General features: G+C 52.8%; 2 protein-coding genes and 1 pseudogene across 5 annotated transcripts; 1 reads left to right on the forward strand and 2 right to left on the reverse strand.

The window, feature by feature from the left end:
- Window positions 1-1,592: 1,592 nt before the first annotated feature.
- On the reverse strand, window positions 1,593-9,798 carry C17H2orf81 (chromosome 17 C2orf81 homolog). 2 transcript variants are annotated; one of them, XM_030921357.1, is made up of 3 exons: window positions 9,699-9,798; window positions 3,427-3,657; window positions 1,593-3,335 (listed from the first exon to the last, which is right to left on the reverse strand). In XM_030921357.1, the coding sequence occupies exons 1-3, from the start codon at window positions 9,714-9,716 to the stop codon at window positions 1,665-1,667; spliced, it is 1,920 nt and encodes a 639-aa protein (XP_030777217.1). In that variant the 5' UTR covers window positions 9,717-9,798; the 3' UTR covers window positions 1,593-1,664. The 2 variants fall into 2 exon arrangements, with proteins under 2 accessions (XP_030777217.1, XP_030777218.1); XM_030921358.1 differs by lacking the exon at window positions 9,699-9,798 and adding an exon at window positions 5,775-5,912.
- LOC115894295 lies at window positions 5,407-5,912 on the reverse strand (annotated as a pseudogene).
- Window positions 9,799-9,894: 96 nt separating the features above from the next.
- On the forward strand, window positions 9,895-13,886 carry WDR54 (WD repeat domain 54). 3 transcript variants are annotated; one of them, XM_010379240.2, is made up of 10 exons: window positions 9,895-10,017; window positions 10,294-10,549; window positions 11,020-11,082; window positions 11,465-11,531; window positions 11,624-11,677; window positions 12,001-12,128; window positions 13,007-13,107; window positions 13,199-13,361; window positions 13,543-13,617; window positions 13,700-13,886. In XM_010379240.2, exons 2-10 carry the CDS (start codon window positions 10,328-10,330, stop codon window positions 13,829-13,831), a joined length of 1,005 nt encoding a protein of 334 aa, XP_010377542.1. In that variant the 5' UTR covers window positions 9,895-10,017; window positions 10,294-10,327; the 3' UTR covers window positions 13,832-13,886. The 3 variants fall into 3 exon arrangements, with proteins under 3 accessions (XP_010377542.1, XP_030777227.1, XP_030777226.1); XM_030921367.1 differs by having other exon boundaries at window positions 13,199-13,352; XM_030921366.1 differs by having other exon boundaries at window positions 9,898-10,017; window positions 10,205-10,549.
- Window positions 13,887-13,954: the final 68 nt, after the last annotated feature.

Below are 13,954 nucleotides of genomic sequence, written 5' to 3' on the forward strand. Positions count from 1 at the left end.
TGGAGTAGATTTGTGAGCAGAAAGGGCTCAACATAGTTAGTGACAAAGGTGAAATCCAGGCCCTCCGGGGTAAGTGTCTTGGGGAATCCTGGGAGGAAATGAAAACACTGGCATTGAGTGATAAAGGGAACACCTTGAGGGAGACAAGGTCTGGGAGGGACATATTACCTTCAGCAGAAATGCCACAGGGGCACGTACATGCAAAGATGGGGGCAATGAAGTTTAAGGCTATAACTCAATGTTGGCTTTTTAGGGGAGGGTATGGATTAGAGTGCTCTGGTGAGATTGCGTACGTTAGGCTTTGAGCATACCTGTTTTAGGGTTCCTGAGCTAGAAAGGAGGCTGCAGAAACGTGTTTGGAGAAGCAAGCCAAGGCACATACCACTGACTCCAGCATTGTTCACCAGCAGATGTATCTCAGGATTCTCCTGTAGAAGCCACTGGGCAAAGCTCCGAATAGAGGTCGTGGAGCTAAGGTCCACCTCACCAAGCAGGAGGCCGTTACTGTTTGAGGCTGCTTGGATCTCAGCTAGGGCTTGCTGTCCACGTTCCCTGCTCTGACAGATAAGGATCACTTGGGCCCCACACTGAGCTAGGTCCTGGGATACAACCTTCCTGATGCCTGTGGGAGGACAGCTTTGGCTGGGTGGTGACTACAGTGAATAAGGGACACTCTAGGGGAGGAACAAGGGTGTTGATAGTAGATGCTTCTCCCTGCCTTCCCTGTGAGAGTTGTTGTAGGCTGAGGACCACAGTGAGGATTCAGGGTGGCAGGAGCACTCACCACTGTGGGCCCCAGTCACTATGGCTGTTTTCCCAGTCAGATCTGTGGAGCAGCGCTGGAGGTCCCAGGGATGAGACTTCTGCCAGAGCTGCACACATAGTTGAAGCAGGAGGACCAGAATAAGGAAGACAGAGCCAGCACCCCAGACTAGCAACTCAGCCCACAGCAACATAGCAGAAACTTCCTGGGCCTGCTGGGGAAATGCTGTAGGAGGAAGTGGGTGCAGGATAAATCTAGGCAGAGTGGAGACCAGCAATGAGGCAGGTGTGGAGCCTGAGATAAAATTTAAGGAGGCACTGACTCTTGAGTTTGTTCAATATACTGTTTGAATTTGAGAGTTCCTCCTTAACTCCAAAAGGAGTTATTTGGATTTTTTGAGAGTTATTTGGATTTTTTGAGAGTTCCTCCTTAACTCCAAAAGGAGAAATTTGGATTTTCAGTCTAAGATGAAGTGACCAAGCTCCAGGGACCGGGGAAGCAAGAAATCAAGTTCTTCATATCTCGAATCACTCTTTGCTTATGCAGGGCCATCTCCTTCCTCCCCTACTGAAAGGAGACTCGAAGTTCTCTCTACAGAGCCAGACCCGCTGGCAGCCCTTATGTGTACTCCTTTGGAGGACCGGGGTTTCTCTACAATGCCTCTGCTATGGGTCAGTTTTGGCCCTAAAGCAGGGTCTCCTAAGGGTGGCGAGAGGATTATTTCCTGAACCCTGGTTCTATCTTCTTCTAGGCCTGCAGAATAACTGCTCCCCTTGGAGTTCAGTGAGAGGGTGGACACCCTTGGAAGAAACTGACAAGAGACATCAGACTAAGGCAACTCAGGTGTTTATTTCTGGCAAGCAGAGGGAGGGGCCTGTTACCACTGCCAGAGGCTAAGGGATCAGAGTAAGGCAGCGGGCTTAGAGGAGTGTGACCACACTTTGGGGGTTGAGTTCTTCATTAGCTGTGCTACGGTCACCTGGGGCTTTGGAGCACCTGTCTGGATGGGGTGTTGCTCAATGGGAGGAAAGGTGCTACCTTCTTTGTCCTCTTGTTCAGGCACACCAGAGCTGAACAACACCTGGGTGCTCCGGTTCCACATGCTCACACCAGGGGCCAGCTTCAGGGCTTCTGGCAGCAACAGCGGCTTCCACATCACCTGGGTAGTGGCTTCAAGGACCCGGGGTGTGGTTCGAGGCCACCTGCCAGGATCCTGGCCCTCCCTGTCTGCCAGCTCCAGACCCTGTGGAGGCACACGGGTCCGGCCAGCCCACAGCTCGCCCAGCAGCTCGGCCTCCCCCTCCCAACCGCTGGGCCACCTGGCACTGGGCCACAGCTTGGGGCTAAGGCTGCGGGCCACATCAGGGAGCACCGGGTGTGTGGTGAGGAAGCGGATCCTGGAGTCGGGGAGTGGCAGCTTTGACCTGAAGGATGGCGACGATAGGCCTAAATTTAAAGTGGGGAACTGGAGTGCGGGGCCCGAGTCCAAGGCACTTTGAACGCCTGGCCGGAGAGGGAAGAACGCTGCCGGGGAGACACAGGTGCTGGGGCCGAGGGCTTGGAGTTCGGCCCGGGCCTTGGTCTTCTCGCCCCGCTGGCGTCCGCAGTAGGCTTCCAAGGGGCGTGTTTGAAAGTCTGGGACCAGGATCTCAGCCACAGGGCACACCCAGTGGCACGGGATCCGCGCAGGATCCAGGCGCTTCACGGCCGCCTTGCGGCGCATCCTGTGGTCCTGGTCGCTCAGCCGCACAGCTGAGGATCCGTCCCGCTGCTGCTGGGAGGACACGGAGGGGCGGGTGGCACCGCCCACAGAGGGGCAGGACTCCGACACGCCCGAGGCGATGCCGGGCACCCCCTCTGACCTGAGTTCCAACCGATCCCCAGCCGCGTCCAGTTGGGGCATGCAACAGTAGAGGTCCTCCAATGACAAATGGAAGCCCAGGGGCTGTCCGCTCTCGGTTAAGGCCTGGGAGCTGGCCACCAGGTACGGCTCCAGAGAAGGGTCGGCATCCTCCGCACGCGCCTCCTCCACCGACAGTTGGAAGCTCGCGCTCAAGGACCCGGCCGAGGAGAGGCCTCTACACTGGCCGTCCGCTTCCTCTACAGGACCTCCTGGCCCTGCCTCCTGAAACAGCTCTGACGTAGGAGGAGGGGCCAAGGTGACTTTCAGCTCCGGAGAAGGCTCCCAAGATTCCATCTGCTCCTGGGAGCCTCGACCCATCCACGACCTTCCTAAAGGGATCTGGTCCACGCCCCCAGGGTCCTGGGGAAATGCACTCGGACAGTAAGATGTCGGAAAGGGGAGAGCAGGAGTAGGGGCAGAGGAGACCGGAGAGATTCCTGAGGAGTGTACTTCGCCTTGGAAGTTCTCCAGGCCCTCCGAGGTGGGCGCGTGCAGCACGGGCACTGAACCCTGAGCCCAGGAGTCTGTCGTGCATGCCGAAGGTTCCTCGTCCTCACCCCACGTGGGGTCCTCAGCCACTGCAGATTCTCCCTCGTCCCGGGCCAGGAAGCGCCACTCCGTGATCTGCAGCATGGCCTCCCGGGCCTGGCTGATGGTGAATGGAATGCACTGCAGAGGCGAGGGGAGAGAGGGTCTCAGGTTGGCAGGGAGGGGCGGGAGAGGGAGGAAATGAGTCTGAAGTACCCGAATCCCGGCCCACCTGCTGAGTCACGTAGACTTTGAAAGCAGAGTCCATGACTCGAGCCAGCAAGTCGGCCAAGATGTCCCCTACCACGTCCTCGCCCTCCTCGAGGGCGGTAAGCGCCATCCACTCGGCCTCACTGAGCCGCCCAGGCACAATATCCACCTGCGGCACTGGCACAGTGGGCGGCCGCACTTTTTCCGCCTTGGACCGGGTCACCGCGCGGTCTCGGACCTGCCTCTCCTGCCTCTGTGAGAACAAAACAGGGCAGTCAGAGCAGGAAACCAAGAAGTGGAACGTAAGAGTAGCTGTAGGTTAGAAGGAAGCTTTCTCCAGTTGTCTAGTGGGAAGGAAAAGGGCCAATTGAGGAAGAGCCCATATGTGACTGATGCTTAGTAGATGTTCGACTTAATAATTTTCATTAACAGCCCACTAACCACAATTGACAGATAAAGAAACTGAAGTGGGGAGGCTGAGGCAGGAAAATCGCTTGAACCCGGGAGATGGAGGTTGCAGGGAGCAGATTGCGCCACTGCACTCCAACCTGGCGACAGTGAGACTGCGTCTCAAAAAAAAAAAAAAAAAAAAAAGAGAAAAGAAAAGAAGAAAAGAAAGAAACTGAAGTCTGACAGAAGTTAACCATCCTTGCTTAGGAGCACACAGTTAGGAGCACACAGTGAGCAAACTCAGGCAATGTGAAGGTTTAACTTCGTGGCCCTTATACCAGTGCAAAGTGTTCAAAATTCTTCAGTGTTCAAAGTACTTGAGAAAGACAATTCAGTAAACAGTCCTGGAATTATTGGTGCTATTTAGAGTCTTCTCTACATTTTGTTTTCCAGAAAAGGATTTTTTTTTTTTTTTTAAATTCAAGTAACTGCAAATAGGAAACCAGAGGGGGAGCCCCAGGCTGGGACAAATAATGGCTACCCCTCCCTGACAGATCAGGGGAAGGAGGTGGCCCCTACACCCTTTATGGTGAATTCGGGCCCCCTTGCTCTCTCTGCGGCAGCATCCTAGGGGCAGGACCCCGACTGGAGTAGTCGGTCACCCAGCCTGCCATGACCCAGCCCCTCTTCTCCACGAAGGGTAACTTGGGGGGAGGGGATCATGTGCAGAGCAGGAGGCAATGTGGATGAACATTTAGCGCTGGTAGCAGCAGCAATGACGGATGTCAAAGAATGGAACATTGAACCAAAAACAAAACAACTATCTGGAGGTAGTTTGTGAACAAAGGAAAAATGGAACCAGAACCGTGGGGGGTGGCAGGAGCAAGAGGGTTGGGAGTGGGAAGGGTGAGTTCCTTGTTATTGGTGCCCCATCTGAGGAGGGGGAAATGGCCAAGTGGTAGAAGCAAAGTAGGGTTGGGAGAGCAGCCACAGCCCACCTCAGGTGGCTGCCACAGGGCTCATGGGCCTCACCTGGACAATAGGTGACTGCATCTCCATCACTGCAATATGTACTCAGATCCCAGGCAGAGGGTAAGGGGGCTGGGGCCACTGCAAAGAGGGAGTAGGGGATTCACACCCCTCCTGCTTTCCTGTAGCCAGTGGGGGTTGTCCAATCTAGTGCAGGGACTAGGGAAGGTGGGGAAGGATGAAAGGTGTGAGCCTCACATGGTGACAAAGACAGTTTGGCTGGGGGAATCCTAGGGGCCAGCACCCCCCTCCACTGGCCACACCTGCTGCTGCCAGGACAGTGGAGTGGGGTGTGCCAGAATGGGGGCTTGGGCCCCTTTTAAGGCCAGGGGAGCCCTCCCAGGCCCCTCTATGGGAAGTCAGAGGGAACAGTGGAGGAGCAGAGAGGTGGCCCCCAAACCAAAAGCCCAGAGAGCAATGTCCCCACCACCAAGGGAGTGGGGATGCAGCATGTGCAGGGTGCGGCTAAGTGGGACATTAGCCTTGTCCAGGAGGGCACATATGTATGAGTGGGTGGGCGGGGGTTGGGGGTGGGAACAGGCCAGGGGAAAAGTCCTCCCCACTCAGCCCATAGGGACCCTGCAGCGGCTAGTGTGTTGTGTAGTGTGGTGGTGAGGGCCAGGTGGAAGATGGGGGGTGGTGGCAGGAGGCGGTGGTGATAGTGGGTGTGGGGAGGGGTTAGAGGGTGTGGCGGGGTGGGAGTGGATCAAAGCTGTCCAGTCCCAGAAGGAAGCTGCTCCTTTGGGGAGGACTCCTGCGAGATGCCCTTCTCTTCCTCCTTCTCCAGTTTTTTGGGTCTTCCCCTTGGTTTCCTTCCTGGAGTTGTGGTGGTTTTCCAGGTCTTAGCATCACCCTTGATTTTGCTTCCCTTTGGTCGGCCCGAGGTCTCTTAGGCATTGGCATTTCGCTGGGCTCCTTCTGACTCCCTACCAGCGATGTCCCAGGACTCACCAGAGACTGCTGGCGCGGCCTGCCACGGCCCGCTTCTCAGTGCCGTCCTTTTTCTGCTTGGAGGGCAAGGACTGGCTGGACTTTGAGGTCGACTTGCTCATCTTCCCTTCTCTAAGGAGCAGGTGGAAGAGTGATGGCTGGGATGGGCAAACTCGGCCTCCGGCCTGCGTTCGGTTTTGGCGGGAGCTGCGGTGCTGGGCGCTGAGGCCGGGCCAGACCGCGGTCACGGCTGGTCGCAAATGCGGATACCTTCCTGGAGCCGCGCCAGCGCCAGAAATAGCCCAGGCTCGGAGTCCCCCTTAGAACAGCGCAGCCCCGCCTCAGGGGAACTAAAAAGTTCTCTACATTTTTTTTTTTAATAAACTATTCTTATCTCCATTTTATGGTAATTTACCCAGTATCACACAAGTAGGAGGTAGTGAAGTCAGAATGCATTCACATGCAAGTCTGACTCCAGAGCGTCTCAACCAAAGGCATTTGCAACAAATATGAAAAAAGATAAATATCCCAAGTAAATTAAAAGCTCATATTTAACAAATGGCCGGGCGCGGTGGTTCATGCCTGTAATCCCAGCACTTTGGGAGGCTGAGGCGGGTGGATCATTTGAGGTCAGGAGTTCGAGACCAGCCTAGCCAACATGGTGAAACCCCGTCTCTACTAATAATACAAAAATTAGCCAGGTATGGTGGGCGCCTGTAATCCCAGCTACTAGGGAGGCTGAGGCATGAGAATTACTTGAACCCGGGAGGCAGAGTTTGCAGTGAGCTGAGATCATCCTGTCGAACTCCAGCCTGGGTGACAGAGTGAGACTCTGTCTCAAATAAATAAATAAATAAATAAATAAATAAATATATAAATAAATACTAATAAAATAAAAAATAGAAGAAGAAAAATGGCCAGGCACAGTGGTGCACAGCCATAGTACCAGCTGCTTGGGAGGCTGAGGCAGGGAGATTGCTTGAGCCCAGGAGTTCAAGTCCAGCTTGGGCTACATTGCAATAAAAATTTAAACTATAAGAAGAAAAACCATTTGAGATCCCAAAGATAAGCAAAGGACATGACATTTCACAAAAGAGGGACTGTAGATGACTAATAAATATAGTATTGAGATTCTGATTTCTAGTTCATCAAATTAGAAATTATTTTAAAAACGGCCGGGCGCGGTGGCTCAAGCCTGTAATCCCAGCACTTTGGGAGGCCGAGACGGGTGGATCACAGGGTCAGGAGATCGAGACCATCCTGGCTAACATGGTGAAATTCCGTCTCTACTAAAAAATACAAAAAAAACTAGCCGGGCGAGGTGGCGGGCGCCTGTAGTCCCAGCTACTTGGGAGGCTGAGGCGAGAGAATGGCGTGAACCCGGGAGGCAGCAGAGCTTGCAGTGAGCTGAGATCCAGCCACTGCACTCCAGCCCAGGCGACACAGCAAGACTCCGTCTCAAAAGAAAAAAAAAAAAAAAAAAAAGAAATTATTTTAAAAACAAGAATACTCAACATTGGTAAAGGTTTAGTGTGACACCATGCTGCAACAGTATGCATGAAGACATCAAAAAATGTTTTCACTTCTTCAACCCTGCAATTTTAGTTCTATAAATACAACCAAAAGGCATTTTCTGAAATGAATATAAAAATATATTCTCCAGGCCGGGTGCGGTGGCTCAAGCCTGTAATCCCAGCACTTTGGGAGGCCGAGACGGGCGGATCACGAGGTCAGGAGATCGAGACCATCCTGGCTAACACGGTGAAACCCCGTCTCTACTAAAAAATACAAAAAACTAGCCGGGCGAGGTGGCGGGGGCCTGTAGTCCCAGCTACTGGGGAGGCTGAGGCAGGAGAATGGCGTAAACCCGGGAGGCGGAGCTTGCAGTGAGCTGAGATCCGGCCACTGCACTCCAGCCTAGAAGACAGAGCGAGACTCCATCTCAAAAAATATATATATATATATATATTTTGGTTCTTAAACAATATATATATATTCTCCAACAAATTCCCTGTGATATTTTTATAATAGCAGAATATTGAAAATATGTCTTTAAAAAGAATAATTGACTATGCTATATATACTGAAATATTATGCAATGATTAAAGGCAATCTTTTCTGTTTGTTTGTTTTTGTTTTTGAGACAGAGTCTCGCTCTGTCACCCAGGCTGGAGTGCAGTGGCAAGATCTCAGCTCATTGTAACCTCCACCTCCCAGGTTCAAGCAATTCTCCTGCCTCAGCCTCCTGAGTAGCTGGGATTACAGGCGCCTGCCACAAGGCCCAGCTAATATTTTTTCTATTTTTAGTAGAGATGGGGTTTCACCATGTTGGCCAGGCTTGTCTTGAACTGGCCTCAAGTGATCTGCTCACCTCGCAGGCGTGAGCCACCGACCCAGCCATTAAAGGTAATCTTTAGAAAGAATTTGCAATGGCATTAAGCAAATGTTTATGATGTAATATTAAATGAAAGAAGCAGGATACAAAATTACATATCAATTATGATCTCATATATGTAAACCACTATGTGTTCAACAAAAGGAAAACATCAAAATGATAACAGAGAGTACGTTTCCTTCCTATGCTCTTTTCTATTTTGTAAGTTCTCTACAATGAGTTTGTTTCCTTTTGTAATCACTTAAAAAAAAAAAAAAAAGACTAGTCCCCAAAACTCACTTTAGGGACATAAAAAGTTTACAAACAATCTCTTGGGAGCTCCCTCAATTCCCCACAACAGTCTCCCTGAACCTGGTTCCTTCCAAAATGCACCTCCAAATGTGATCTTCCCAAACCTTTGCCTATTGCCCTGCTAAAACCTTGTCTCATATCTGTTTCCTAAAATTCATTATCTCCTCAAACCTTTGCCTATTGCCCTGCTAAAACCTTGTCTCATATCTGTTTCCTAAAATTCATTATCTCCCCAAATCTGCTGTTTCCTAAGTCTTGCACTGAACTCAAAATCCCTTAAGTCTTATTACCCCATCCACCAGTGAGAAGAGCCCTGTGGCAAGCACCAGGAGTGGCCCACAGCCCAGGCCAAGCTTGACTAGAGCAGGGCTGACTGGACTGGGTAAAGAGAGTTGGTTCCTTAGACCTCCCCTCCCAGCTTCGCATCTGACACCCGTGATGGTGACCAGAGGGGACAGAGATATTTCTGCACAAAGGCTCTTCAAATCCATTTTCTTTTTTCTTTTTCTTCTTTTTTTTTTTTTGAAGACAGTCTCTGTCACCCAGGCTAGAGTGCAGCGGCGCGATCTCGACTCACTGCAACCTCCGCCTCCCGGGTTCAAGCGATTCTCCTGCCTCAGCCTCCCGAGTAGCTGGGACTACAGGCACCGCGCCACCACACCCAGCTAATCTTTTGTATTTTAGTAGAGACGGGGTCTCGCCATGTTGGCCTGGCTGGTTTTGAACTCCTAACCTTAGGTAATCTGCCCGCCTCAGCCTCCCAAAGTGCTGGGATTACAGGCCTGAGCCACTGCAACCGGCCCCGTTTTCTTTAAAATTGATTGGTTCTTAAACAATTTGACTTTCAAGTGCAGGCTCTGAATTATTTAATATATTTCTTCCTATTGAAATTCTCGAGATAGATTTTTTCTGTTATCTTCTCTCTCTAAATGCTTATCCATTTAAATACGCACCACCATGTAAGAGACTTACTACATTCATTAGCTGTTTCAAAATCCACTTCCCATTCTCGGGCTCTACACCACCCACCGACCCTTTCCCTCATGGCTTGAGTGTGACAAAGCGTTTGAGTGGGTACCGTGCAGGTGTAGGTTTTCTGCCCGAGTACTGACTTGGCTTCCTTGGTCATCTAGAACTCCCGCGCGGTGGGCGGGAGCAAGTAGGGGCACTGGGCGGCCCAGAGCCAGCCCACTGTTCCCGACACTGTCCTTAACGGCCGACCCTGACTCTGGCACATCCCCAGCTGAACTGAAGCTCACCGAGCCTTCGTGCGCCATCGCCAACGCGGTCGCAGCAACTCTGCTGTTTCTGCTGCGTCCGGGCCGCGCAGCGGCCTAACAGTCGCCTAGGCAACCACGCGCTCGGGGTCGCTCGCCCCGCCCACAGTTGCCCCGGCAACCGCGCCGCCCGCGGCACGTTCCGGCCGCACACCCCGCCCAACGGCCGTGCGTACGTGCGTCGTCTCTATGGTGGCGGCGGTTTGGAGGGACCCTGCGAACCAGGAGTCAGGCGAGCCGATCTGGGGGCTGCGGGTGTTACTTCTGACCTAGGCCGGGGGCTTCAGGGATCCGAGCCGAGGTAGAAAGCCTTGGGGTCTTCATCACACTTATTTGGCTCGCAGGCTTGGGGCCATCGGGTGGTCCTGTGTCATCACCATTCCTCCTCTGCGATTCCCCCGTCTCCCCAAAACAGCCCTGGGACTCCCCTGTCTTGCTCCTCGAGACCCTCCCCACGCCGTGTGACCCTCCCCCATCACCGTCGTCAGGGCACCCCATCCTGTGACCCAGTATCAGGCATCTTCCGAAATGCTCGATGATAGCCTCCCTCGGACATCTCCGCTGCGTCTGTTTGTAGCGCGCCTGGTGATTCGGAGGCACCTCCCTACGGGATGTACCGCCGGGAGCGCTCCATTCCCCTTCGAGGCTCGGCCGCCCCCCTGTGCAACAACCTCAGTGTGCTGCAACTGTCGGCTCGCAAACTCACGTATTTTGGTGTGGTTCATGGACCAAGCGCCCAGCTTCTCAGCGTTGCTCCTGAGGGTGTGCCCTTGGCCCAGCGCCAGCTCCACGCTAAGGAGGGTGCTGGGGTGAGGCCCCCACTTATGACTCAGGTGAGGCATGGAGTTAGGAGTGATGTTGCTGAACCCAGTCCTACCCCCAGCCTTTTCTCTCCAAACCTTCAGGAGCAGGCATGTCCTAACCTCAGAATCTCCACCTTTCTGCCGGGCGCGGTGGCTCACGCCTGTAATCCCAACACTTTGGGAGGCTGAGACGGGTACTTGAGGCCAGGAGTTGGAGACCAGCCTGGCCAACATGGTGAAACCTCTTCTCTACTAAGAATACAAAAATATTAACCGGGTGTAGTGGTGTGCACCTGTAATCCCAGCTACTTGGGAGGCTGAGGCAGGAGAACCGCTTGAACCCAGGAGACTGAGGTTGCAGTGAGCCAAGATGGTGCCACTGCACTCCAGCCTGGGCGACAGAGCAAGACTCCATTCCCCCCCCCCCCGCCCCCCGCCAAAAAAAAAGACTCATCTTCCCTGCTTTGATTTTCTCCCTACACTGATGCACCTCCCTCCAGGTCCACTGGTGTGTCCTCCCCTTTCGAGTGCTGCTGGTACTCACCTCACATCGAGGAATACAGGTAAGAAGAGGACTCTCCTGCTTGCCCCACCAGAGCGTTCTCAGCTCCCCTCCAGGCTTCCAGACTCTTTCCCACTTGCCTCTGAACACTTCCAAACTTTTCACATGCTTGGCCCACTCACTCTTTTTCTATTTCTTATCTTCAATCTTTCCATCTTTTCCAGTTCCCAAGTGTCACCTCCAGTATCTGCCCCTTTACTAGTTGTGTGTTCTTACACTATTCTCACTCTCACTGTTGTCCTCTGAAGAAATTAGGATAAAAATAGTACCTACATCCCAGATTTGTTTTGAGTATTAAATGGGCTAAGACTAACATGGATATGTGAAGTACTCAGCAGAGGTCAGTTGGGTTATGCCCCCTGGTTCTTGCCCTCGTCTTCCAGATGTACGAGTCCAATGGCAACACCATGGTCTACTGGCATGCACTGGACTCTGGAGATGCCTCCCCAGGTACCTGCAGGACCAAGTGGGGTAGGGGCAGAGAGTGTTTGCTAGGGCTGCAGGAAGGGATATTTCTGATCATTCTTCCCTTTCATATTCAGTACAGGCTGTGTTTGCCCGGGGAATTGCTGCCAGTGGCCACTTCATCTCTGTGGGTGAGGGAGCCAAGGGCAGGGCATGGAGGGGTGCTGGAGCATGTGGGCTGTGGCCAGGAGGATAATGAGGGCCTGAGGAAACTGGGGAAAGTTAGAGGGAAGGGTGGAAGTGGAGTGGAATCAGAGACTCCAGTAAACCTTGGAAGGGTTCAGAGGATCAGGGTGGGATAGGATGAGGCTAGTGAATGAAGGGGCATGGCTGTTGGAGCAGTGAGAAGGGGTTTTGTTACTAAGGTTTCTGGGATGGAGTAAGTGTTGAGTATGGTGGCTGGAGACCCAGGTGGGTCAGGAAGTCATCACTGGGGTACTGATTCTGGCTATAGGAACATGGTCAGGCCGGGTGCTGGTGTTTGACATCCCGGTCAAGGGTCCCAACATTGTACTGAGCGAGGAGCTGGCTGGGCACCAGACACCAATCACAGACATTGCCACCGAGCCTGCCCAGGGACAGGTGAGTGGACTTCCCCTACCCAGCTGGGAGCCTTCCCCACCGTGGGAGGGAGGGGACCTGGCTTTGAGTCTTGGCTCTGCCACTAAACAGGTGGATTGGCAAATCTGCATTTTCCGTCTTCAGCAACCAGGTTCGGTGATAAAGCCAGAGATACTTTACATTTATGTAGTATTTTATAGTTAACTAAGGCTTTATAATACTGATGTGAAATGAGGAGTTGGAACAAATGGTTTCTAAGATACTTTCCAGCTCTGAAATGTGCAGCTTCCTTCTCCAGGGCAAGTCCTACCTATTCAGGCCCAGCTCCGGTGCCATCCATCCTCTCCAGGAAGCCTTCCCCATATTCTAGCTCCCACTGATCTCTCTTAGCTGAAACCTGAATTGGCTCTGCCCTCAAAAAACAACTCTTGTCTCCCCAATTAATTTGCAAACTTCTTAAGAACAGGATATTTTCTTATTCATATTCTCCATTGTACCTGGCATAGGGCTAGGCCCATGGGCTGTGTTGGCTGCCTGGTGTTGGGGGTGCAGGGGCCCAGGGTCTAGTCATGACTGTGACTGGTTCACTACAAGACCTCCAGAAGGTCATGACACTGTGGCCTCAGTTTTATCATCCATCCAGTGAGGCAATTATGCACCCCCTCCTAACGTGTTACTAGGGGATGGGACTCCATGAAGAAATTCAAGGAAAGCAGTTCATGCTTCCTAAGGGAACCCTGGTGGTAGGGGTGGTTTCTGATGGGTCTAGCTAGTGAGACCCATCTTGCCCTTTGCCTGGAGAGGCAAAGATGCACACACTGCCTCCCTTCCCCTCCTGCCCTGTATACAGGACCATAGCAGGGGAGAAAGGGAAGGGCTGATCCTGCTTTTCCCTTCAGGATTGTGTGGCTGACATGGTGACGGCAGATGACTCAGGCTTGCTGTGTGTCTGGCGGTCAGGGCCAGAATTCACATTATTGACCCGCATTCCAGGATTTGGGTAGGTGAGGCAGAAGGGGTAGAGGGCTTCATGAGGTAGCTTCAGGTACGATTTGATCTGGGCAAAACAAAGTTGGGTGTCACCCTTGCAGAGTCCCGTGCCCCTCTGTGAAGTTGTGGCAGGGGATCATAGCAGCAGGCTATGGGAACGGACAAGTGCATCTGTATGAGGCCACCACAGGAAATCTGCATGTCCAGATCAATGCCCATGCCCGGGCCATCTGCGCCCTGGACCTGGCTCCTGAGGTGGGCAAGGTCAGTCTCCTCCTCTGTCCCTACATACCCTTTTTCTCGGCAGTGGAATGTTGAGAGAACACCATAGGCTTGTCTTTGCAACTCAGTGTAGCCCCCTCCCTGGGGCACCTCGACTGGGGATTCCATCTTATACCTGTCCCCTATCAGGGCATTCTGACTACCCCCTGTTCCTCTTCCACAGCTACTCTCTGCAGGTGAGGACACCTTTGTGCATATCTGGAAGCTGAGCAGAAGCCCAGAGAGTGGCTACATTGAGGTATGTGTCATGGGATGGGTGGAATGGGGGGCGGGGGCCAAGCATGGGGCAGCAGGCCCTAACCAGCCCTCTGCTCTCCCAGATGGAACACTGTCATGGTGAGTGTGTTTCTGACACCCAGCTGTGTGGTGCTCGATTTTGTGATTCCTCGGGCAGCTCCTTTGCCGTGACTGGCTATGACCTTGCGGAGATCCGGATATTCAGCAGTGTGTGAGAAGAGCAGCCTTCCTTTGTCCCTGTGGTATTCATAAAGTACCCACTCCACCCAGCGTTAGTCTGATTACTCAGTATCACAGTCATATTTCACAGCTGGTAAACTATGCTCCAGGGATGAAGT

Source organism: Rhinopithecus roxellana, chromosome 17, assembly GCF_007565055.1.
Source record: "Rhinopithecus roxellana isolate Shanxi Qingling chromosome 17, ASM756505v1, whole genome shotgun sequence".
Classification (NCBI taxonomy): domain Eukaryota; kingdom Metazoa; phylum Chordata; class Mammalia; order Primates; family Cercopithecidae; genus Rhinopithecus; species Rhinopithecus roxellana.

What these genes read in the sequence shown, in the direction of transcription:
- C17H2orf81 (XM_030921357.1), bottom strand. An exon ending in AAGTCTACGTGACTCAGCAG is followed by an intron (nt 3,336 to 3,426) that starts GTGGGCCGGGAT and finishes TCGCCTCTGCAG; the next exon opens with TGCATTCCATTCACCATCAG.
- WDR54 (XM_010379240.2), top strand. Translation starts at nt 10,328, where the DNA reads ATGTACCGCCGGGAGCGCTCCATTCCCCTTCGAGGCTCGGCCGCCCCC. An exon ending in ACCCGCATTCCAGGATTTGG is followed by an intron (nt 13,108 to 13,198) that starts GTAGGTGAGGCA and finishes TCACCCTTGCAG; the next exon opens with AGTCCCGTGCCCCTCTGTGA. An exon ending in TGGCTCCTGAGGTGGGCAAG is followed by an intron (nt 13,362 to 13,542) that starts GTCAGTCTCCTC and finishes CCTCTTCCACAG; the next exon opens with CTACTCTCTGCAGGTGAGGA.